Source organism: Cupressus sempervirens, chromosome 6 (assembly GCF_028749045.1).
Source record: "Cupressus sempervirens isolate cs-2001-9-10 chromosome 6, ASM2874904v1, whole genome shotgun sequence".
Taxonomy (NCBI): domain Eukaryota; kingdom Viridiplantae; phylum Streptophyta; class Pinopsida; order Cupressales; family Cupressaceae; genus Cupressus; species Cupressus sempervirens.
Genome location: NC_143123.1, coordinates 273670027 through 273695179, shown reverse-complemented (window position 1 = coordinate 273695179; position 25153 = coordinate 273670027). Strand labels below are relative to the sequence as shown.

General features: G+C 33.8%; 1 protein-coding gene and 1 pseudogene across 2 annotated transcripts; one reads left to right on the top strand and one right to left on the bottom strand.

Moving 5' to 3' along the window:
• Positions 1-1831: 1831 nt before the first annotated feature.
• LOC149552291 (GPI-anchored adhesin-like protein) lies at positions 1832-5719 on the bottom strand. 2 transcript variants are annotated; one of them, XM_089787810.1, is made up of 2 exons: positions 4861-5460; positions 1832-4774 (listed from the first exon to the last, which is right to left on the bottom strand). In XM_089787810.1, exons 1-2 carry the CDS (start codon positions 4974-4976, stop codon positions 2275-2277), a joined length of 2616 nt encoding a protein of 871 aa, XP_089643936.1. In that variant the 5' UTR covers positions 4977-5460; the 3' UTR covers positions 1832-2274. The 2 variants fall into 2 exon arrangements, with proteins under 2 accessions (XP_089643936.1, XP_089643935.1); XM_089787809.1 differs by having other exon boundaries at positions 1832-5719.
• A 17486-nt stretch (positions 5720-23205) lies between these two features.
• LOC149552290 (RNA-dependent RNA polymerase 2-like) lies at positions 23206-24287 on the top strand (annotated as a pseudogene).
• The last annotated feature ends 866 nt before the right edge of the window (positions 24288-25153 follow it).

The window sequence follows — 25153 nt, the reverse complement described above, 5'->3', positions numbered from 1 at the left end:
AGAGTTTTGGCATTGCCGCCAAAAAGCAACCTGGATTCTCGACACTTGCAACCTATTAAAATAGACGCCAGACGTTCAACCACGCATCAGACTCCACTCCCGCCTCTGCCTCTGAATCCAGCCAGTCAACTAGCACGTTGGGTAACTATGCCATAAGTGTGTTGCAACCACAATGAAATGGTCCAAAGAACCAACTAAAGAATATAAACTGTGATATGTATTTGTGATGTGTATATCCTTACTCTAGCTGCTTCTTTAAACAAATGCTCTTTGTAGCAGAATGTCTAATCAAGGTCACCTACTAATGTGATATTCTCTGCATATAAGGACTCTGGTTAACAAAACCACTAAAAATTCCTCAATGCGCTAATAAGATAACTGTGTCACCTGTTTATTTAATTAATTAATTTATCACAACTAGTTCAAAGAAAACAGTGGAGCGCATGCCAGACAGTAGCAAAATCTTAGCAAAGACCGGATTTAACAAGCTAAATATCTTTTAAATACCTGATCTGCAATTTACTCCTAAAGAATTTAAAACCCCACATTAGTTTGAAACATTAGATCATTGTGAAAGGACCCCAAAAAAGCTCAAATCTTCTGGACAAACCAATAAATATTATTTCCAAATGCAAAAATAACTCACAACACAGACAGTTCTCATTCACTGTAAATGTACATTTTGAAATTCCTTGAAATTGTACTAATTGCAGGCACTTAAATTGTACACATTGTGGCTATACATCTTGAAATTCCTTGAAATTGTCCAGGTGGCTATAGAAGTACATCTAGAGCTTCCATCTAATTGTCAACGACATTTCTTCATGGCATTCATATCCTAAGAATTGCAAGGACCTATCAAAAGTAAAGTCGGGAAACAGAGAAAACTCAGCTGAGATAGTGAAAGCTAAGGTTTTCTTGGAAACCATTCTATAGTTCATACCCACTCGTATACTGTACAAGAGGAAGTACAGTGATACGTACCTAAACTTCAAAAATATAAGTCAGAAACAAAAAATCACATTCATATGAACTTAGCATTATATGGAAAATAATATAAGTACAATCCTAAAATAGAAGTACAATGCTAATGATGGATCACAAAATGTGATCCGAAATATTGATGCTAATAACTTCTGCACTGGTAAATCCAGAAGCAATCTATGTTCACTATCATGGACTGAAAAGACAATGTCTCTCAAGTATAATCCTCTTCATTTGTACTGAATGATGATGAAAATCTCATCACATGTCTTCACTTCTTTCTGTCTTAAGTTTAACATATAGTAATGTCATCAACAAGGGCAAATTTAAAAAGGTGATCCTAAATGTGCATAAAAATATCCTATAGCTTTTTGCAGACAGCAATACTCCTAGATCAAACCAACTAAAAGTCTAATCTACATTAAGTAATATTTCAAAGCATAAATTTAATAATTTATTCAAGTATAATTAAATGAAAACCTTCATAAACTCTGCCAGACCAGGATAATCAAATGTCTTAAGAATGATAATGCTCTGAGAAAACAGGAGAGCAATATCCAAATAAACAAAGTATACCCTCATCCACAGGGGAGAATCTCATTATATCATTCAGATCACACAACATTCAACATGATTCAAAAGAAACAAAATATGTTTTTTGTTTTTGTTTAAGAATATAATATCAATTTTGAGTACTTCATCAATCAATCCACTAACTTATTCAGCGGTAGAGGATTCGGAAATTGAGATGCTCAGTACATCACATGAACTATATAATCCTTACATCTAGTATCTAATAGAAAGCAAAAAGATCTGCAGCATAAAAACAAACAAATGACAAAAGAACTGCCAACTAAACAACTACAGAATCTGATAGATGATGGCTTTGCCAGTTACAACTAAAAGAGGTCAGCTCTACAAAAGATCTTAGCTAATTGTGCTAAAATGATCTTCTAACAAAGCTCGATGGTCTGATTTGTATTGGGCCTCACTTGGAAGGCTGAGATAGCCTCAGCTCTGGATGTTAAGAAAGACAAAACAAAATGCACAGCACCCACCTCGCATTTCCCAAGTTCACTACAGCAAAAGATTTTGAGTTTTACATGTTTGATTCAAGAATTGACAATATACAATGGAAAAAAGTAGCATAATAAGATTACTCAGTGCTATTGTTAGAAAGAAGCCATGGTGGACTTCCCCAGAGTGTGTTGCAACTGCAAAATAATGGTGCCAAAGAACCACCTCAAAACTATTAACCATGATGTGCATTTGTGATGTGTATATCCTTACTCAGGCTGCTTCTTCAAATAGCTGATTTTTGTAGCAGAATGTCCAATCAAGGTCACCTGATGATGTTATATTCTCTGCATATATGGACTCTGCTTCTACACTTTGAGCAGCAGGACTTATGAATGACCTTACTAATGACTCGGAGAGAACATTCTCCTGAGATGGACTAGAAGCCAATGACACAGGTGGACCTGACATGTCTGCATCAGCCTCCCTCAAGTATACAAAGGAACCAAAGGGTCCATCTAGTTGCAAGTCATTGCTGAAGGGGCAAGAATACTCGAGGTCCACATTATTTTCAGAGTTCGAAAAAGAATTTTCTCTAGAAACAGATTGACTCTTACGCTCCTTTCCACTCCCCTCCAATGTCAAATCACAGCTATCCAATTCACTCAATTCAAAAATACGGCTCATCAGTCCATCCCGCCATGAAATTCTTAATTGAGTAAAGCCCTTGGAAGATGGACTGGGCATTTGAAATTCCTGTGTTGAATTATCCTTGTCCATTGAAGAGGCCTTCAAACTAGATGGCCTGGTTACTTCTAAACGGCCAGTGCATTGAGAAGGAAGAATCATGGTTGCTGAAGATAAACAAGCCCTGCGCGTATCACTGTCTTGTGGAAACATTATTGGATTGAACTCAGATTGGGAACTCATAGATAGAGTCATCCCCTGAGAGACACCACACTCATATGGAACTTTTGGATGGAACCAACACTGAGAAGAAATATCTATACCGGACTTACAACAAGTTACAACCTGGGGATCGGTGCCACATGATGGACTGGCCTCTAGATTTGATATTTCTTGATTGTGCTCAAGAGTAGGAATCCCTTGATCAGTTACAATATCTGGTGTTAATGCAGATGGAATAGTACAAACGTAATTTTGAAATTTAGAGCTGTTCCCCGATGGAGTGCTTTCAAGATTTCCAGTTCCTGGTGTTAACAAAGGTGACAAAATGCCTCGAATATGTGGAACTTCTTGAGCAAATGCAGTTGGATGAACTGTACTAAGATCTTCTGGAGTGACACGAGAAATAGTACATTCATGATTTGAAAGTTTTGAAAAGTGTCCAGACCGAGTAGTAGATGGAGTCAACTCGTACAGAGAGCCTGATTGAGGAATTGAATTTGAACTAATTCCTGAAGAAAAACTTCCATCAATCCCAGATAGTGGAGTGACTCGACGACTTGGATTTTTGCAATTCACAACTACCGCTGATAGAGAACTGGTCTGAGAATTTGGACTTTTAGCATTTGGAACGCTTGAAGGAGTGGTCTGAGTAAAGCCAGGGGATGTAGAGGCTTGAGAAGTTACATATTTGGAAGTGATTGAAGAACTGGATTGAGTGAAGCCCGAGGAAGGAGTGGCTTGAGAATCTGGCAGATTTGTGAGATTTTTTGTATCCCTTGGAGACATCCACTTCACTGAGGCCGCCACAGGCATTGGATCCAACGAGAACCTTCTGTTCTTGTCTAATAGTATAGGTGTTGCTTCCCCTACTGTCAAAATTCCCCTTGGCCTACACTTCCTCCTGTCTCTAACCTTGCCCAGCACTGGAGCCATGACATGCCCTGCACCAAAGCATCTATGACCATCTCGAAACTCATCCAAATTCTGAGAATGTATCTCTGGTGAGATGGAGGGCTGAACTGGAGGCGTAATTTGTGTTCTCTGGTCAGGAGTGACATTAACGTTGTGCTGAGCAGGAGTAAACTCCTCTCTGTTCCAATTTGAAGCGGGAAAAGGAGTAAAATCTCCTCGTTTTCCATCTGAGTTGGAAGAAGGGGTAAAATCTCCTCCTTTCTTCATTATGGTGGGAGCAGGAGTGAAATTACGCCCGTTTCCAATTGCGGGAGGAGTGAAGGCTGCATCATCTCTTCCCGCTAATAGATGTGTAGAAACAGAATCTAGGTACCTTCCTTTGAATCTAGTTGCAGGAGTTGCTCCTCCTTTACCATCTGGATTGGAAACAGGGGTAAGATCTCCTGCTTTCTTCATTATGGTGGGAGCAGGCGTGAAATCACAGCCGTTTCCAATTGGGGGTGGGGTAAATACTGCATCTTCTCTTCCCATCCATACATGTGTAGGTACAGAATCTTGGTACCGACCTTTGACTCTAGATGCAGGAGTAGCTTCTCCTTTCTCATATGGGTTGGAAACAGGGGTAAAATCTCCTCGTTTCCTCAATATGGTGGGAGAAGGAGTGAAATCGCACCCGTTTCCAATTGTGGGAGGGATTAAAACTGCATTTTTTCTTCCCACCGATACATGTGTAGGGGCAGAATCTTGGTACCTTCCTTTGAATCTAGTTGCAGGAGTAGCTCTCCCTTTTCCATCTGGATTGGAAGTAGGGGTAAAATCTTCTCCTTTCCTCAATATGGTAGGCGCAGAAGTGCTATCACACCCGTTTCCAATTGTGGGAGGTGTAAAAACTGCATCTTCTCTTCCCATCGATACATGTGTAGGAACGGAATCTTGGTACCTTCCTTTATATCTAGTTGCAGGAGTCGCAGAATGATAATTATTGACTTTCTCAAGCAATTTTTGAGAAGGGATTGCATAACAACTATTCAAATGTACCTTTTGTATAGGAGAGATGTCAACTCTCTGGAGAGCAGCACTTGACGTGGGCCTGGGCGATCCAACCATTGGCAGACGAAGTCCAGTTTCTTGAGATCTTCCACGTAGGCCATCATGGCCTTCCTTGTGATCGTCAAGCCGCTTTCGGCCAGCCGATCCAAAACTTCCGCTACGGCTCCTGGGCAGATTCCCAGTGTTTAGACCACAATTCTTCTTCATCCCATTCCCATTCTGAGATGGCGTTTTGCCAGGTTGAAAGAATGTCCGATAAAGCGCCTTGTCCTTCACTTCGGATTGTACGGAGCCTCTGGATCTGTGTAACTCCTCCGACTTGTCGAGTTTAGAGCTCCGTGTGCAGCTGGTGCTCCTTGGAGTTCTAGTGCTCGGAGTGGGAGAGGGACTACACCTGCGGACGGGTAGAGGCGATGGGTGCTGCTCAATCCCTCTCCCTCTCCCTCGCCTGGGGTTGGGATTGGAGTTGGAAGTGGACAGGAGATCGTTAAGAGGCCTTCGTCCTCTGCCATTGCCCGCTGTTGAAGGGGGAGTTGCAGCTCGCCCTCGCCGTTGTGTTGCAGAGATAGGAAGCCCCTCCGCGCTCCCACCATTGATCCTGTTGCCCTCGTTCTCTTTGTTCCCCGCAAGCATGGGGGACTTGCTGCGTGTCATGGGAGGAATTTTAGCCCTGATTTCAACATCCACTAATCCGCCCTAATTTTCTTTGCTCTTTCTTACCCCTCGATTCAAAACTCCTCTTCTGCATCCGGGCGAGCGCGGATTATGCTCTATTTTTGAATCGAATTGGGGGCAAAAGGCTCTGCTCGCTAACGCTAAAAAGCTAAAGCTAATGCCTTGGGCAAATGAACTTGATCACAATCAACATTTGAAAATGTGTTTTGTGAATAATAGTTAATAAAAAGTAAGATCAAAAATAATCATATTTAAAGAGATTTATAATAATTCAGAAAAAAATCTATTTAAGCATGTAAAATAGCTTCTCTCTACAAGGTATGCAATTTTAATTGATTTTGGGGAGAGACTCAATAAAATAGTTAAACTTATAAAGAACATTACGGATTTCTAATGGCTTGATTTTTTAAAAATATTATATGAGAAAGAAATGATAAAGAGCCACAAAGAGCTCACAAAGAAGTTGAATGGCTCACAAAGAGCCCACCAGGGATCAAGTCTTGCTGAGTGCAAGTTCCAAAGGCATCAAAAAGGGATGAGGCCGAGATCGTGCCTCGGGCGAATTTGGCAGTGTGGATGCTCCTCAGTCCTTGGCTCTTAGCCGAAGAGGTTTCAGGCACGTGTGGGCCCATATTGGGTACCTAAAATGTATTTGTGGATGACCTCCATCAAAAAAAAAAAAAAAGATGATGATGATAAAGATAGTTCCTTATAGTTAATATAATGCTAATCTCTTCTTGTGAACAATCTTATAAAAGGGATCAAGAAGCTAGCAATAGGAGAACGATATGATGTAAAACGGATACAAACAAAATAACTAAAGTGGGGTTTGGATGTTATTACATAGTACATCAAAAGCATATTTAATGGGGTCATTCAAAATGGATTTTGCATACATTGAATAATTGGAGCAAGGAGCCAAAATTCCTTCCTTAAAAGTGGAGATGTCAAAACCCATCAAATTATTCTAGTAGAGTGCAAAAATTAGCAATTAGGTAGAAAAGAAAGGAAAAAAGGTGAAAGGGAAAGCAAGATTCAAGCCAAAGCACTCTATAATTGATCATTGAATCACTCTTAGATACTTGATTATGAATATATGGGATAAACAAGAGGAGTAAGTTTTATGTGGTCTTGTTGACTTCAATAATACATCAAATGTTATGCCTAGAAGAAAATTCTAGAGTAGAATTGAACAGTTGGGAATTTCAAAGATATAAAGGGACACAGTTCATGGGCTTTGTGTTGAACTCTAAACCAAAATAAAATAGGAAAAGGATCACCACAATGCTTGGGAGTAATATTAATGTGAAGAAGGGGTGTCCATTGTCCCCCATGCTATTGGAAATACATGAGAAAACTAGGGAGGTGATTGAATGAATATAGAGGAGTTTTTTTTTTATGTAACAAAGTTGCTCCTATATTCAAATGAGCTTATTTTAATAGTTAAAACTGTTGCATATATAATGAGTACTTGAGACCTTGAGAATTATTCAATGTAAGGAAGAAATGCAAGTAAATTTTAGTAGAACCAAGATAGTGCTATGTAACCTTTGGGGAAAATTGACAAGTTGTGTTTGAAATAAGACATTAGCAAGTAATGGATGAATATAAGTTCCTTGCTCTAGAATTTAAAAGTAAGTGTATTGATACATATGAGGATAGGGACACAATTGAAGGGTGACATTTCCCCTTGCAACAAGATTTCATAACAATATATATTAAGGTTCACAATATTCCTAAATCAAATTTTGATTGGTTCAAGCACCTTGTGTACTTAGTTCAAATCTTAAACAAAACTATCTAAACCTAATTTTCATAAGGGGCCCCTTTTTGAGTGAGATTGCACAATCATGCTCACTAAAACTAATGAAACAAAATGATATTATGGTATAGAAGTATTCCTATTGATTTATGTGGCAGCATGAACAATAGGATGAGAGTTAAAGATGAATCTCCTTAAAAATGTAGAATAAACTGCTTTGGGATGTTAAGAGGCCGATATTTAGCCCTGTGGATATGTCAATTGTAACAAAATATATGTTCATGAGGGGTATTTGTTTCTAAATTAGGGACATGTGTGAATATTATGTAATTTAATTCTTTCATATTTTTCATATTTTTCATTGTAGCACCTACAAAAAAAATAGATATGAAAGAAACTAACTTTCATATTTTTCATTGTAGCACCTACAAAAAAATTAGATACAAAAGAAACTAACTTTCGAACTCAACACTACCATGTTAGCATAATGAGTTTAGCTTTGTCGTTGATGTTAATATATTGTGTGCATTTATGTAATGTCCCCATCTTTTTAGCATCTCAGTGGAGTTCTTAGCCTTTAAATTCTCTAAAGGCTAAGTGGAGAAATAAGGAGAAATTGATTAAATTAATTTCTTATAAAGTCATTAAATAAATTAAAATTAAAAGGTGACTTTATATTTAATTAATTTAATTTTCTAGAAGCACAACTAATTATTGTATTGGAAAGGGGGAAGCTTCTAGAGAGTGTATTTTCTAGAAGTACAACTAATTATTGCCTTGGAAAGGGGGAAGCTTGTAGAGGGTGCAATTAAATAATATTTTATTTCCTTTTAGAAGGGTGAAGGAAAAGAATAAATAGAGGCAAGAGCTTCATTGTTAAGCATCTGATTATTGTCAATTGTATTTGATATAAACTTGGGAGAAGAAACTAAGGGTTTCTGATATCAATTAGCCATTGGAGAGCATCAATTCTTCAATGTTGCAACCATTTGAGGTGATGAAATATCCACTGAATTTGGCATTCAAGAGAGCTTCATTCGAGAGTTCTATTTGTGCTTAAATTGGAGAATATATTTATTGCTAGCTACTACAGTGTTGCACTATAGTATTTATGCTTGATTCTGATTGCAACTTTCATCTCCATCCGTGGGCATCACTATTATCAGGTTCCTGTTGCAACTATTAGTAGTTAGCATTGTAATCTTAGGCATTAATTTAGTTGTTGTAAGTGATAATTTAGAATCGGATTTGGCAGTGTTGTAGTTATTATTGTAAGCCCATTTGTCTTGGAAAATTCATAACAACATTGTACATGGGAATGAATTCAATAAAGGAGATATATGTTGCATACCATTTGTTTGACGAAATGTCCATCTAATAGCATATATGACCAACATAATAGTTGTATGCCAATTGTTTGTCAAAATGTCAGTTGGTTGTAGGTATGCATTCCATATCTAGTTTCCATGTATATGCATTGAAAATACCAAAAAGAACTGCACTTGCATATTAGTTCATTGTAAAAGGTAATGAAATATCATTTGCAAACATTCTAAATTTCTTAGCATCATTCAAACTATATCAAACAATCTGAAACACAAAAAAATTAGAAAAGAGAAAGACAGTATACAAGTGTTTGACAATATTCCTTGAGCTAAAATCAGTCAATTTGGGCAAGGGATATTACATTGGCATTAGAGCTAAATCTTGTCATCCAGGGGGTTTAGCAATCACATGTAGCCACTTGGGGTTGGCTCTCACAAATTTTACACTCATAGGCGAGCTTTGTTTGAGAAGGAACAAGATTTTGACAAGCAGCCAAACACCATGGGTGATAGGCAAGAGCGTAGCCCACCAAGAGACAATAGGAATGAGGATCAGGAAACAAGGGATTTTTTTAAAGCAATGGTTATAGGACAAGAGCATATGGCTCAGGCTTTGCAAGCACTCACCACCATGGTTGAGTACATGAACTCACAAGACAAGTGAAATCAGGAACAAGGGGATAACAAGAGTGCAATGGGATCACCTAGAACTCATAGAACTCTTTTCATAAGAGCAAATAGGCCCACATGTCCTACCTTTGTTAGACAGGAACCAGTACAGGAAGCTAAGGATGGGACATTTATAGATATCCTTATGGCTACTAATGATGAATGGGAATTATTGGCATTGTAGGTATAGGAGAGGATGAATTTTGAGAGGTTTGTGAACCAAAGAAGAGAACACTACCGTGCAATCAGACAAAATAGGAGACCTTGTGGTGAGGATAATGAATTAAAGTGGGCTATAGGGAAGCTTTCCTTGACCACATTTGATGGGAGTAACAGAATGACAATGCAAGCTTGGATTCACAAGCTTGATACCTTCTTAGCACTAAGACCTATGATAGAAGTGGAGGCAATAAAATATGTCATGCTACATTTAGAGGGAGTTGCACATGCTTAGTGGTACCATGGGATGGTTACCCTTCAGCATAACTAAGTGACTTCATATCAGGACTATGTGAACAAGTTGGTAGAGAGGTTTGATAAGAAGGATCCAAAAATCTACTTCAGGGAGTTGGTACAGTTGAAACTGACAAGTGGATTGGAGTATTTCATTAGTGACTTTCAAAGGCTATCCATTATGGTGCCAGATATATCAGATAGGAGATTGGTTGTTTTGTTCATTGAGGGATTATCCGAACCATTGAATGGTTGGGTAAAAGCCTTTGATCCATTCAATTTGTAAGAAGCGATTAAGAAGGCTAGAAGTATGGAACAAGCAGCCCTAATAAATAAATTTTAGTCAAATGATGCATCATGTAGCAAAGGCAAACCGTTCTTCAAGAAACTTGAGAGGAATGAAACAAAGGTTGAAAATAAAGATAAATCATTTGCTCCTTTGGATAGAGAGACATTGAATGATTTAAGGAAAAAAAACTTCTTTTTTTATTGCAAAGGACCCTATGACATGAGCCATGACTTTCCTTTGAGGGCAAAGGGGAAAACAAACAGGGTTATGTGGGCTTATTATGAGGATTTTGATTATAAAAATTTAGACCAGCAATCTGAAAATGAGAAATCAATTGAAGAAAAGGAAGGCACAGATGATATATGTGATGAGAAGATTGAGGGTAGACTTAAGGAGGCCCGTCTCACTAATGTAAAACAAGAAGGATCATTTAGGATGAGAGGGGTATTGGCTGGTCAGCGAGTTATTACTTTGCTTGATACAGGTGCTAATCACAATTTTATTGATTCCAAATTGATTGAGAGGCATGGGATACAAACAAAGCAAATTAAGGGTCTGAAAGTGAGGGTAGTTGATGGCTACATCCTCAGATGTGACAAGAAGACTACACATCTACCCCTAAAGATCAATAATTTTGATTTCAAAGTAGATTTTTATGTTGTTAACATGGGTGATATAGATTTGGCCTTGGGAATGACTTGGTTACATGACATAGGGGAGTTCACTCTCAATTTGAGAGATATGGAGATGAAGTTTTAGTCAAAGGGGAAGACCCATATACTTAAAGCCATTTGTGACAACGAGTTTAGGATGATGTTTTGCAGATGCATGGAGAGCTTGTTGAGACATGACCAAGTTAAGTGGGCAGTTCGTTGCACTTTAATGCCATTATAGGGGCAGCAAAAATCAGAATATCACCTAGACATACAGGAATTAAGAATCAAGTGCTACAAGGTTTTTAGTGAAATATAACTAGGTACACCTCCAAATAGAGGTATTGAACATATTATTGAGTTAGAGGAGGGTGCTAAACCCATCATGATCACACCCTACAGGCATCCAAAGAGATTAAAGGATGAGATCAAGAAAACCATCAAAGAATTACTTGCTATGGGGCACATTAGACCAAGAAAGTCACCTTTTGCTTCTTTTGTGATTTTGGTGAAGAAGAAGGATGGAACTCTTAGGATGTGCATAGATTACAGGGTCCTAAACAAGAAGTCTATAAAAAATAGGTACCCCATCCCACAGATTGATTTGTTATTAGATGAGTTACATGGAGCATGTTTCTTCTCCAAAATTGATTTGAGATCAGGCTATCATTAGATCCGAGTCAAAGAACATGATATAGAGAAGACAACATTTAGATGTCATTGTGACCATTTTGAGTTTGTAGTTATGCCATTTGGGATAACTAATCCCCCAACTACTTTTCAGTCCACAATGAATAGGGTTTTTTAGCATCAATTGAGGAAATTTGTGTTAGTCTTCTTTGATGACATCCTTGTGTATAGTAGGACATGGGATGAGCATGTGCGACACTTAGACATTGTGTTGAGCATTCTGAGTAGGGAGTCCTTGTATGCAAAGGAGTACAAATGTGATTTGAGATTATCAGAGTTATTATATCTAGGTCACATTCTCAGTGCTTAGGGAGTACGCATAGATCCTAAAAAGATTCGTGCTATTATTGAGTGGCCTACTCTAGCGAACCTGACATAGTTGAAAGGATTTTTGGGGTTGTGTGGGTTCTAAAGGAGGCTTGTTAGTGGATATTCTAGGCATGCAACACCCTTGACAAACTTGATGAGAAAGGGGGCTTTCTTATGGACTCTTGAGGCACGAGAGTGTTTTGATAAATTCATGGAGTTAATGATTCTTGTCCAATGCTAGCATTATTAAATTTTAGCAAACCTCTTGAGTTGCATTGTGATGCATCTGGTAAAGGTTTTGGAGCGGTGCTTATGCAGGACAAGCACCCGATTACTTATGAGAGTAGGAAGCTCAAGGGGCCTGAGAGGAGCTTCAACATTTATGATAAGGAAATGTTGGCCATAATGCATGCTTTGGCCAAATTCAGGCAGTATTTAGTGGGTAGCAAATTCAACATAAAAACCAACCACAATAGCATAAAACATTTCTTAGGGCAGTGAGATCTTAATGATAGGCAATAGAAATGGGCAAGTAAATTACAGGCATATGATTTTGATATTACCTATTTCAAGGGGACACATTATGTAGTAGTAGATGCCTTTTCATGAAGACCTCACTTGAGCTTGATGACCAATATATCAAAGGATTAGAGACATTTGATCCTTGCAGAGTATGCAAAGGATACATGGGCATCAAGATTCATAGATGGATCGATCCAGAATAGTAATTTCACCCTTGTGAATGAGATCATCATTTACAAAGGGTGCATTTATTTAGTGCCAAGGTCAAATGTGAAGAGGATGGTGTTGAGGGTTTATCATGACTCACCTATGGCAAGATATCCAAGTTTTTATAAAACCTATAGGCATATTGTGAGCATTTTTCTTGGAAAGGGCTCAAAGCTGAGGTATTGCAATATGTTAGAGAGTGTCCTACATGTCAGTAGAATAAACAGGAGCACTCTTACCTCGTCAACTTACATAAGCCACTTCTGATTCTTGACAGGAAGTGGGAGAGTTTATCCATTGACTTCATCATAGGACTGTCGAGAGCCCAGGGTAGAGACTGTATATATGTTGTTGTTGATTGGCTTACAAATTTTACCCACTTCTTCCCAATTAATACTACATACATTGCTACACAAGTGGAAGATTTATTCTTTAGAGAGGTATTTAGGTTTTATGGTTTACCTCATAGCATTATCAACGACAGGGCTAGTAGGTTTATTGAGTCACTTATGGCAGGAGTTGTTCAGATCGTGTGGGACAAAACTCACTCCAAGTACTAGCTACCACCCCCAGACAGATGGTCAAATAAAGATAGTGAACAAATGGGTGGAGGGATACCTCAGGAATTACATAGTAGGGCAACAAAAGGCTTGGGTTAAGTGGATATATCTATGTGAATATTGTTATAATTCCACTTATCATATGTCTATCCAGATGTCACCATTCATGGTATTATATGGATATGAGGTAGTCTATCCAGATGTCACCATTCATGGTATTATATGGATATGAGGTACCCAATTTCATGGATTTGTTGCTATCAGATATGTAAAGACCCCTTCTGGTCATTTCATTAATTTACCTCTTTTTTTTTTTATTAATATACTTCTTCAATCCTTCTCTTTGTTGATTTTCTTTCAATGTGTGTTGATATATTATATATATGATTGTATTCATATAGTTGTGTCTTTTCATATCGTTATATTAATAAGGTAATTATTAATTATATATATTATTTTTAATGATTATATATTATATTATTATATTATTATATAAATTATATAAATTATTATTAATATTAATAATATATTATTAATTTAAATAATATTATGTAATCTTATATTAAAGATACCATCAGATTATTACATTAAAGAATTATATATTATTATACGTATTTGAGATATATCCAATATACATATATCACATATATTTAATATTATTTATCTTATTTGTTATAATTAATATTTGTATTATAATAACAACTTAATATTATTATTATTTCAATATGTATATATCTATAATGATACATTATTATATTTAACCTTAATATTATTATTTTAGATCTAAATATATCCAAAAATATATATTAAAGATATTTAATATTATTTATCTTATTTGTTATAAATAATATTTGTATTTTTTTAAATATATAATAATAATAATTTAATAATCTAATATTGGTATTTAATCCTTATTTTCCTAGTAAAACTCGACTTGAAATTTGGGATATCACAATCCTCCCCTCTCAAATTTGCTTGTCCTCAAGCAATTAATTTGATCCTCATTAATTTATATTCTAGATTCATTCTCTTTCCTACATATGTGTTAAGTACTTGCAAAGTAGACATGTTAGTAAATAATAGCATGTACAAGAATATATGAATGAAGACACAAAGTAGACACATTAATGCATGAAGACGTGATGCAAACATGAGGTAGACACACAAATGCATGAAGACATAAAGAAGACATGAAGAAGACATATTAATGCATGAAGACACAATGTAGACACACAGTATACATGTTATAATCTAGTTTACAAATTGAAATAAGGAAAGGGTAAGGAAATGTTTTACCCCTTTGATTGTGAATGTCGTGCTCCTTTCCCCTATCTTGAAATAAAAAGTTAAATTGAAGATGCATATTTTCTATAGCTAGTATAATAGGGTGTATCATTCCATAGTGGATGGAAGATTTACTGCAGCTTTGAGTTTGGACACACTCAGCTTGGGGCTCCCTCAAATTTTTAATCCATATTGGGATTCTCGTGCCCCAATGCGACCAATTTACTCCTCCCCTTGTGCACACTCCCTACCCACTAGGAACATACTTAATTTTTGATGTGGATGGAAGATTTAATGTGGCTCTGAGTTTGGACACGCTCAGCTTGGGGCTCCCTTAGATCTTTAATCTATATTGGGATTCTAGTGCCCCAACGTGACCAATTTACTCTTCCCCCTGTGCAAACTCCCTACCCACTAGGAACATGTTTAATTTTGATGTGGATGGTAGATTTTTATAATTGTCACCCTTGCAGTAGGTCCCATGATGAATGGAAGATTTACTGCGGCTCTGAGTTTGGACACGCTCAGCTTGAGGCTCCCTCAGACCTTAGTCCATATTGGGATTCATTTTGCCCTAACCTGACCGATTTACTCCTCACCCTATGCACACTCCCTTTTCATCATGAATTTAAGCACAAATAATTTGAATAATGTCTCATTTTGAGACTCAAAAGGGATTTTTATCCAATTTACTTATTCTTTTATCTTCAATTTAGACACAACATTAGTTTGAATATGTTACACAAAACATTATTACTCATATAATCATTAATATGGTAATCTCTTATTTAGAAAAAAATCATGTTATTCATTTAGATATATTCCATGCATACATTTATCCTCATGAATAAAATATTTATTAACCTTATCTTAATTTAATTTTTTTAAATCATTATAATTATATTAAAATTTTGATAATGAATAAGAAACAATACAAAACATACCTCTAGAAGATCAATCACCACTCAATGTCAATGTCCATGTATGGTTTCCTTGGTAATTTAAATTAAACTTTATAAAGATCAATGCCTCTGCCATCTTGGGTCCCACCAAGAGCTCAGTTAATTGTCACTACAACCTTCATTGATATAGATCTATTCATCACTATTTCTTAATTAACGTTTTCCTTGAATTTAACCTAACTTGAAATTTGATCACTTGAAACTTCTTCTAACCCAACCTAGCATTTCATCTTGTGATGCAACAAAACAAAAAAAATGCTTACTGGCTCCCCCTATTAGCATTATGATGTCCACCAGTTCTTAATAGTGTTGCACCAATATTACTAGCCAAAGGTATAATCTCCCAACTGTAAAGATATGTAGCAACTTGGTATTGTCATCATAATAATGTTTAGTAAACAAGAATGATTCTCAATGTTCTTTTACCATGTATCAACGTGTCATCTATTGTAGAGATTTCCTTTTTATTTATGTTTGTACTTTAGGTCATCTTCTTATTTTTCCTTCGGTCATGCTTCCTTCTGTTGCTTCATTATTCATTTTTTTTTCTCCTCATTTATTGTTGTATCTCACTTTATAACTATCGGTCCCTGGTTCCAAAATTTGTGAACTATATTCTTGATATCATTGGTTGTTAACTACTCATTGTTGGCGATACTCTTGTGGGTTTTTGTAGTGTACAGAATAAAGAAAAAACAAAGAGCAGTGAAATTTATTTGAGTAGATCAAAATGCATGGGAGACCTTGAAAGTCGTCAAGCGATGCAAAAAAAGAAGCTGCAGAGCCAGCTCAACTTCAGTCCCACATTAAGAATGACAACCACAATATGAATTGATGGTTCAATGTAGTAATCCATATCTTCAAAGGGAACCACAATATTAATGGAGGAGATGTGATAAAGAAAATTGTCAAAAGCATCACTCAACAACAATGAGGCAAACTGATTCATCTTATTCTCTAGAGACAAGGAATGACCCGTGGTTAATAAGAAATTGGTACACAAGCATATGGCACATAGCAGCTACAAGAATGTCGAATACAAGGAATGTAATATCCTCACAGTCTTGTGTTCCACAATAGCAAAGGAAAACAAAGGAATCTCAAAAATTAATGTTGAAGCAACCATAGCAAGTAAGAACAACATCTTATCCTGCAACTCCAAACATTTACACTCCTCTATGCTTAGAACATTGAAAATAAAACCATAACTGTAATTAGTAACTATATAATGAATATCAATGTAACCCCTGACCAGATGTGTTGTGCAGATCTTCATAAACATATTTCCCATATAAGCTCTAGCGAACTCCATGTATCATTTTCCTCCCCGCAGAAAATATGGGTTTCTTATGTATTAGTAAATTATATATATATATATATATATATATATATATATATATATATATATTTTTGAGCTCCATTTACATAGTATTCGATTGTTGGAATATATATCTCACCCTCAATCTTCATTGCCCGCCTATTTCTCTTGTCGTTCCAAAATATATGTATTTAAATTTTTACTCCGTTGATCGATGCTATAAAATTCCAGTACCTAGATTCTTCTAGTACAGATTGCTGAAGGAATGTTGAAGTAAGTACTAGTCATAATCTCTTCTTTTTTAGGAATAGGATATGTGTTTGAAAATAATAGTCTGAGAGTTCAGATAATACTTAGCATACAAGATATATTACTGTCCATTTTTTAATATTTTTTTTACAATTCTGATAATTGTAATTATCCATTTCTAATTGTTTTAAAGAATCAAATATTTGATAAGATTTCTTATATCACAGGTTGGCAAGAACATGCTCTGATACTCTTTGTGAAGACCCCTTCTGGTCATTTCATTAATTTTTTATTATTATATTAATATGCTTCTTCAATCCTTCTCTCTGCTAATTTTCTTTCAATGTGCATTGATATATTATATATATGAATGTATTCATATAGTTGTGTCATTTCATATCGTTATATTAATAAGGAAATTATTAATTATATATATTATTTTTAATAATTATATATTTTATTATTATATTAATTATAAAAAATATATAAATTATTATTAATATTAATAATATATTATTAATTTAAATAATATTATGTAATCTTATATTAAAGATACCATCAAATTATTACATTAAAGAATTATATATTATTATACGTATTTGAGATATATCCAATATATGTATATCACATATAATTAATATTATTTATCTTATTTGTCATAATTAATATTTGTATTATAATAACAATTTAATATTATTACTATTATTTCAATATGTATATATCTATAATGATACTTTATTATATTCAATCTTATTATTATTATTTTAGATCTAAATATATCCAATAATATATATTAAAGATATTTAATATTATTTATCTTATTTGTTATAAATGATATTCATATATTTTTTAAATATATAATAATAATAATTTAATAATCTAATATTGGTATTTAATCCTTATTTTCCTATTAAAACTCAACCTAAAATTAGGGATATCACAAGATAGTAGAGTGCCCAGCGCTAGAGACTTATTACAGGAAAACCAGGACATTGTGAAGGCTCTTAAGGATAATATCACTAAGGCGCAAAATCAACAGAAGAAATATGCTGATCAGAAGAGGACTGAGCAAACTTTTGAGGTAGGTGATATGGTATATTTGATGCTACAACCTTACCACTAGTTCACTCTCAAGAAGAGTGGTGCCAAAAAACTTAAGCCACGTTATTATGGGCCTTTTAGGGTGATCAGGAGAGTTGGAGAGGTGGCTTACGAGTTGGATTTACCAATAGAGAGTAAAGTCCATAATATTTTTCATGTGTCACATCTCAAAAAGGAATTAGGACACTAGATTGTTCCTTCTATAGTGCTTCCACCCTTGGACAATGAGGGGAAATTGGTTTTAGTAGTAGGGGCTATCATTGAGTTTAGGGAGAGGAATTTGAGGAGATGTACTATTAGGGAGTACTTGGTGAAATGGAAGGACCTGCTAGTAGAGGATGCCACTTGGGAGAGTGAAGAAATTTTGTAGCATCCAAAGTTGAGATTGCTTGGGGACAAGCTATTTCAAGAGGGGCAGACTGTAATGTCCCCATCTTTTTACCATCTCAGTGGAGTTCTTAGCCTTTACATTCTTCGAAAGCTAAGTGGAGAAATAAGGAGAAATTGATTAAATTAATTTCTTCTAAAGTCATTAAATAAATTAAAATTAAAATGTGACTTTATATTTAATTAATTTAATTTTCTAGAAGCACAACTAATTATTGTATAGGAAAGGGGGAAACTTCTAGAGAGTGCATTTTCTAGAAGTACAACTAATTATTTGGAAGGGGGGAAGCTTCTAGAGAGTGCAATTAAATAATATTTTATTTCCTTCTAGAAGGGTGAAGGAAAAGAATAAATAGAGGCAAGAGCTTCATTGTTAAGCATCTGATTATTGTCAATTGCATTTGATATAAACTTGGGAGAAGAAACTAAGGGTTTCTAATTTTAGTTAGCCATTAGAGAGCATCAATTTTTCAGTGTTGCAACCATTTGAGGTGGTGAAATATCCACTAAATTTAGCATTTAGGAGAGCTACATTCTGGAGTTCTATTTTGTGCTTAAATTGGAGAATACATTTATTGTTGGTTGCTATAGTACACATGAATAATGTCGCACTATAGTAACCGTGCTCTAGTGTTTATGCTTGATTTTGATTGCAACTTTCATCTCCATCCTTGGGCATCACTATTATTAGGTTCCTCTTGCAACTATTAGTAATTAGCATTGTAATTTTAGGTATATAATTTTGTTGTTGTAAGTGATAATTCAGAATAAGATTTGGCATTGTTGTAGTCATTATTGTAAGCTCATTTTTCTTGGCAAACTCATAGCAACTTTGTATATGGAAATGAATTCAATAAAGGGGATACATGTTGCATGCCATTTGTTTGACGAAATGTCCATCTAATAGCATATATGAGCAGCATAATAATTGTATGCCATTTTTTTGTAAAAATGTCAGTTGGTTGTAGGTATGCATTCTATGTCTAGTTTCCATGTATATGCATTAAAAAAATACCATTTGAAAAGAATTGCACTTGCATATTAGTTCATTGTAAGAGACATTGTAATATCATTTTGAACATTCTAAATTTCTTAGCATCATTCAAACTATATCAAATAATCTAAAACACAAAAAAAAATAGAAAAGAGAAAGGCGGCATACAAGTGTTTGACAATATTCCTTGAGCTAAAATTAGTCAGTTTGGGCAAGGGATATTACAATTTATGTCACATGATGAAAAGGTGCATGAGTTTAGTATTGTATCTAATGTAGAGTAGTGTGAGAGAAGTGCTTAGTGTTTTCATTTATATTAAAAAAGGTGTATAAATTCATAATTGAATTTGATGTAGAGAAGTGTTTAGTATTGTCATTAATATCAATCTATTTTATTAATTAATGTCAACCTAATGAAGTGATGTCTTATGTAGATGAATAGTGATAGGTGCCAAACTATCATTATTATCATATCTAAAAAATTGGTGTTATGATTGATAGAGAGAGTTGTGTGATCTCAATATTTTCATGATTAACAACCTACTGTGAGCATGGACTAGGTAGTGGAATGTATAAGAAAGAGTGTTTTTAGTTTGATACACAAGAAAGAGTATTTGAAGTTTTGATATATTGGAAAGAGTATTTGAAGTCTGGTGTTGAATAATTAGATAATAAAAAGTCAATATGTTGTATATTTGGAAGGTGACTTGTGTAGGAGGACTCATTGTACAAGCACATTCACGTGATCAGAGGCCACAAAATAGCCAATTTTGATTGTATTCAGTCGTTTGTGATGTATTTCAATCAATTAAGGTTATGTTATGTAAAGGCTTTATAAGCCATTTGTAAATGATGTTATAATTTGAAAGGTCAAAATTGGTCAAGCAGAGCATGTATTCACAATTTTGCAAGGTTGGATATAGGCACTTGCAAATTAGTGAAACCTTTATTATTTCACAAGGCTGCCAAATTGCAACCTACAAAACTGCAAAATTTTGATGTTTAACAAGTACCAACAATCACTAGTAGAATTTTGGCAAATAAATGACTATGTGACTAAAAAATTTCGTCGCAAGAATAAAACATTTAGTCATGTGACTAAAAGTGATCAAATTCTAGTAATTTTTTGTAATTATAATTATAAGTGACTAAATAAATGACTAATTTGATCATTGAGTAAAATCGCAAGGTTAGACAAAGATAAGTGACTAATTAAATGACTAAATAATTCATCACCTAAACAAATACATAAATGAATGATCCATTTTTAAAATTGTATTAATACATTCTTTACATTTTTACAATTTTTATTACTTATTAATCTCTAGTAAACTTTGGCAAATGTGTGACTACATGACTAAAATTTATCATATTATACTTTTTTTAACAATTTACAACTATAAGTGACAAAATAAGTGGTTGATTTGGTTGTTGGATAAAACAACAAGATCAATAAAATAAAGATGACTAATAAACTAATAAATAAATAAATAAATAAATGATTGAAAAATTAGTCACAAATACTTAGTCACATAAGAAAAAATAACTATTTAAATTGTTAGCTAAATGCCTCATTTATGCATTGCTTAGGAAATTTGATTAAATTCATGACTTCCATAAGTCTTGAATGATATTCTATATGAAATGAACTTTAAATGACTTTCTTTCCTATTAGAACTATTATCAATCAAGCTTTGAATGATTGACACAACTTTTGAAATTCAAAAGGACCTTTACTCTAAAAAACTATTGATTAAAAACTCCTTTGATATTTCTCAAGGGACATGACCATCACATAGTGACTTATGGAGCACAACCTTCCAAAGTCAATGAAACCAATTCTATAATTATTAATAATGACACTCCAACTTCATTTATGTTATTATATGTGATTTTCTCTTTTGTTTAAATATACACCCATAAATGTAAAAAAACATGGAAACATAATTAGAAACAAGTCATTTTCTCTTTCTTTTAAATACACACCCATAAATGTAAACAATAAGGGAAAAAAATTAGAAAAAATAATTGTTGATCCATATATTATCGTCTATATGCTTATATTTTTATCTACTTATTTAGAGATATAATATTTTTTCTTATATAAGTATTAATATTTCTATATGTATAATTGTCTATATGAGTAAAACTTCACCTCACAAAAGTGAATTTTTTTACATATATACTAAAATTTGTATATTTATTATGTGGCACAAGGTCTAGTCTCCACCTAATATGCGACTTGAATGGAGGGTATATCATATCAAATTAGTAAAGAAGTTTACCTCACATATTTTACTTAAGACCACTCAAGTTTTCCAATTTAAAAATAAAAAGAAATATGTTATTGTTTCACAATACATAATTTAATTTATAGAACTAAATTTAGCCATATTATTTTTAATTAAAGAAAAACTAATTATTTTTAAAAATAAATTTATTTAAATATTTTGATATTATATTATTTTTAATTAAAGAGAACCAAATTATTTCTTCCCTAAATTATAAATCCTTCTTAATCAAATTGTTTTATGTTGTAAAAATGAGACCCTTTATTGAGTTAGGAAGAACACCATTAAGGAAACCTAATATTTTTAAAATGTTTTCAAACATTACCTCAAGAGGTGTGGTAATAAGGGTTGCACGAGACAATGGGGAGATCGATCATTCAATATTTATTTTCAGCATGGGGCATATGCATAGTCCATGGTACTCTCTCTACACCTCCTCTTTTGTTAAAAATGTTGCATATTGAACCTATCAATCAATATAATAGATAATTTTTTAGCAACACAATTGTCCACTTTTTCCATAGTGAGGAAAAATTCTTGTAATTCAATAGTACAACTAGGGCTTTAAAGCCCTAGACCATATATTTCTATCAGGTACCCAATTGTACCCTTCAATAGTGTATAAATAATTCAATATTTATGATTACATTAGACCTACGAAGGACATCTCTTTTTAGTTGATTTTTTATTTGCAAAATAATTGACTCTGGCATAAGAATATAATGGCTCTAACGTACAATTTTTTTGTTTATTGTAAATATATTGAATCAGTAGTTGTAGGGAGGTTAGTTTTGGGATCTCATCGAACACAATTTAGCCTTGGTAGTGTTTAATAGTATTATGGCATGTGTCTCTATTACTTCAACAAAAGACTAGTGGTATATTTGACATATCTATGTTTAAATTTTTAGGTTTATGTAACTATAAAGAAAAAAATTATCTAAATTTTAACACTAAGTTTTTAAATGAATTTTTTCACAGTTAGGCATTTATCTCTTGTGGCCTCCAATATTCCAAATTTCATCAAGGAAATTGGGATCTTCATTAAATTATATATTAATCGCCAAAAACTCTATTTCATCTCACATTGGTTTCAATTTTGTCCAAGGAAAGGAAGTGCTAATAATACTATTGGATGCAAATTGGAGGTCATTTGTACTATGCCTTTGCATATTTACATGCTTTACTAAATTATCATTAGAAAAATTAATTTTTGGCATTTTTTTATAAATACTTTAATTCTTTGATGCTCTCTAAATTTAGTAAAATTATTTGTTTTATATCTTTTGAAAGATTGTATTTCTTATTATATGACATGGTTCAAAGGTATCCAATCCCCTTTCTCAAACTTCCATATTTTCATGCTCATTTCTCTTTTTAGTTTGGAAAAGTTTGCAATCATAATAGCAATCTACAAGTCCTTAGGTAAAGTACCTCAAAAATATATTCTTATCTTTAAGTTGATATAAAAATTATAAATTATAGAAATGGATATGTTGGATACTTGACAATAGTCATTACATGTCAAACTTGAATTAGATAAGAAAAATGTGAGTATCATTTAAGAAAATTGTCACTAAACATCTTTGGTGGTACATAGCTCTAATGTATGTCATGACTTTTGAGCTTAATCATGGCTAGCTACATTATCAATGTTCTAAACTTACCAATAATAATCATTGCCAAGGAGTTAGTGCAATATATGAAGGTCATCACTAGTAAGGATAGTGTTTTTCCTTTCATGTCAAGCCCATTAGGATAAATTGGAAGTCTAAAGGATATGGCATGGTCAAATTTGAAAACCCTGATGCAAAAGATGGAGTAGGTAGACTTTTTCAAATGGGTTTTCCCTTGTTTCATAATGCAAGCTCCACTAAATAAAATGAAATGAATCCCAAACCAACTTACTCAATTGGAAGACTTAAGTTGTTTGGAGGCTACCTACTGATCCATAATGTATTCTATGATCAATGGTCTACAACTGATGTTGTTATTGAGTTTGCACTAAAGAAAAAAAATAACAATATTTTTTGTTACTAAAAGTGGAGTGGAATATAATTTGGAGTTTAATTTTCAAGGCATTGTTCAAACCTCCATAGAAATTTTGAAATAAAATGTGAGGTAGGTTATACTCTTTTAGTTCTAGTCTGGTCCAAGAATATTTTATAAGGTGGCTATGCATAAATTATCTGTATTATTTGGTGAGGATTGTTACAAACATTTTAAAGAGGACACTGACCTTCAATGGGTTTGAACAATGGATTTATCAACATTTTATATCATTGGATATTCCAATTCATTTTTTCTAGAACTTCTTAATAATGTAGAACTTGATCAAATCATTGAGAGCATGCCTTAATTAGATAAATTGATGGAAGAGGAACTTACTTTAGAAAGTGGAAATTCCTTTTCAACCTTACCAAAGATGGTGTCAATTATTAGTACTCTAGAAGGTCTTAATCTACCTTATGAAATATTGTTCCAAGTCAATTATCTTATTCATCATGGGGTACTTAGTACCCCAATACTTTGTCCTCAATAAATTTTGAATTACTATGACACAATGACAAGACACTATCTTTACACATAAATCTTGCATAGGCAAAAATGAACAAGTTTAAGTCAATATTTTTTTCATACATATTCAATAAATTGACTGATGTCAATGGTTGTATTGAACTAATGCACATTGGTCAAGCTTTAGGTAGTACATAAATACACTACTATGAAACATTTTATCTCTAGGTTGTACATAAGTTTTCACATACTCCAACTACATTTTTAAAATTATTCCTCAACAAACCTTACTATATATGGTGAGAAATCCCATCATATAAGGAATAGTTTATCAATGGATGATGTATCATAATTTCACCTTCAATATTTTTCTATCTCAAAAAGAGCATGGTGATTTTTCATCATCTATTCATGACCAAGTATAGAAAATTGGTAAAGGAGGCAAATGCTGATTTCTCTGATGTGTATTCTAGATTGCTAAACTAGGAGTATGGTATTGCAATGTTGGAAAGTCTATTCACAAAATCATTTACAAGACATGTAGCCATAGGGAATCAATACTGCATTAAAAGTGGAAAAGATCCACATAATCATTACAATCCTGTAGAATATTTAACCAAATATTGTCTGAAAAGAAGAAATTCATGATTGACAAGTCAATTGCATGAGTTCTTTTGGATCCAGATGGCAATGAAAGAATTTAGTAGTAGTTGGAATATTTTGGAAAATCCTTTTATAGAATGGGTATAATGGATGCAAAGCTATGATACTTATGTGGTTGGGGAATGGTCCTTATTTTCTATAGCCAAAAGAATGGTTTGCACATTGAGATTGTTGTCTAATACACCACAATAGATTATGTGTTTTGTGGTTTTTTAGTGAGAATCTAAGGAAGTAAGCTTAGGTAGGGAGACTACAAAATAGCATGACAAGGAAAATTGTAAGATTCAACTATGTTCATATTGTACATACTTTAGAATACCTCAAAAATAGGTAGTTGATATATTACACGGTTGAGATTATCAGCCATTGCATGACCTAAATAGAAATTCATTACTTGTGAT

Coding starts and splice junctions, on each gene's coding strand:
- LOC149552291 (XM_089787809.1), bottom strand. CDS start 5,526: ATGACACGCAGCAAGTCCCCCATGCTTGCGGGGAACAAAGAGAACGAG.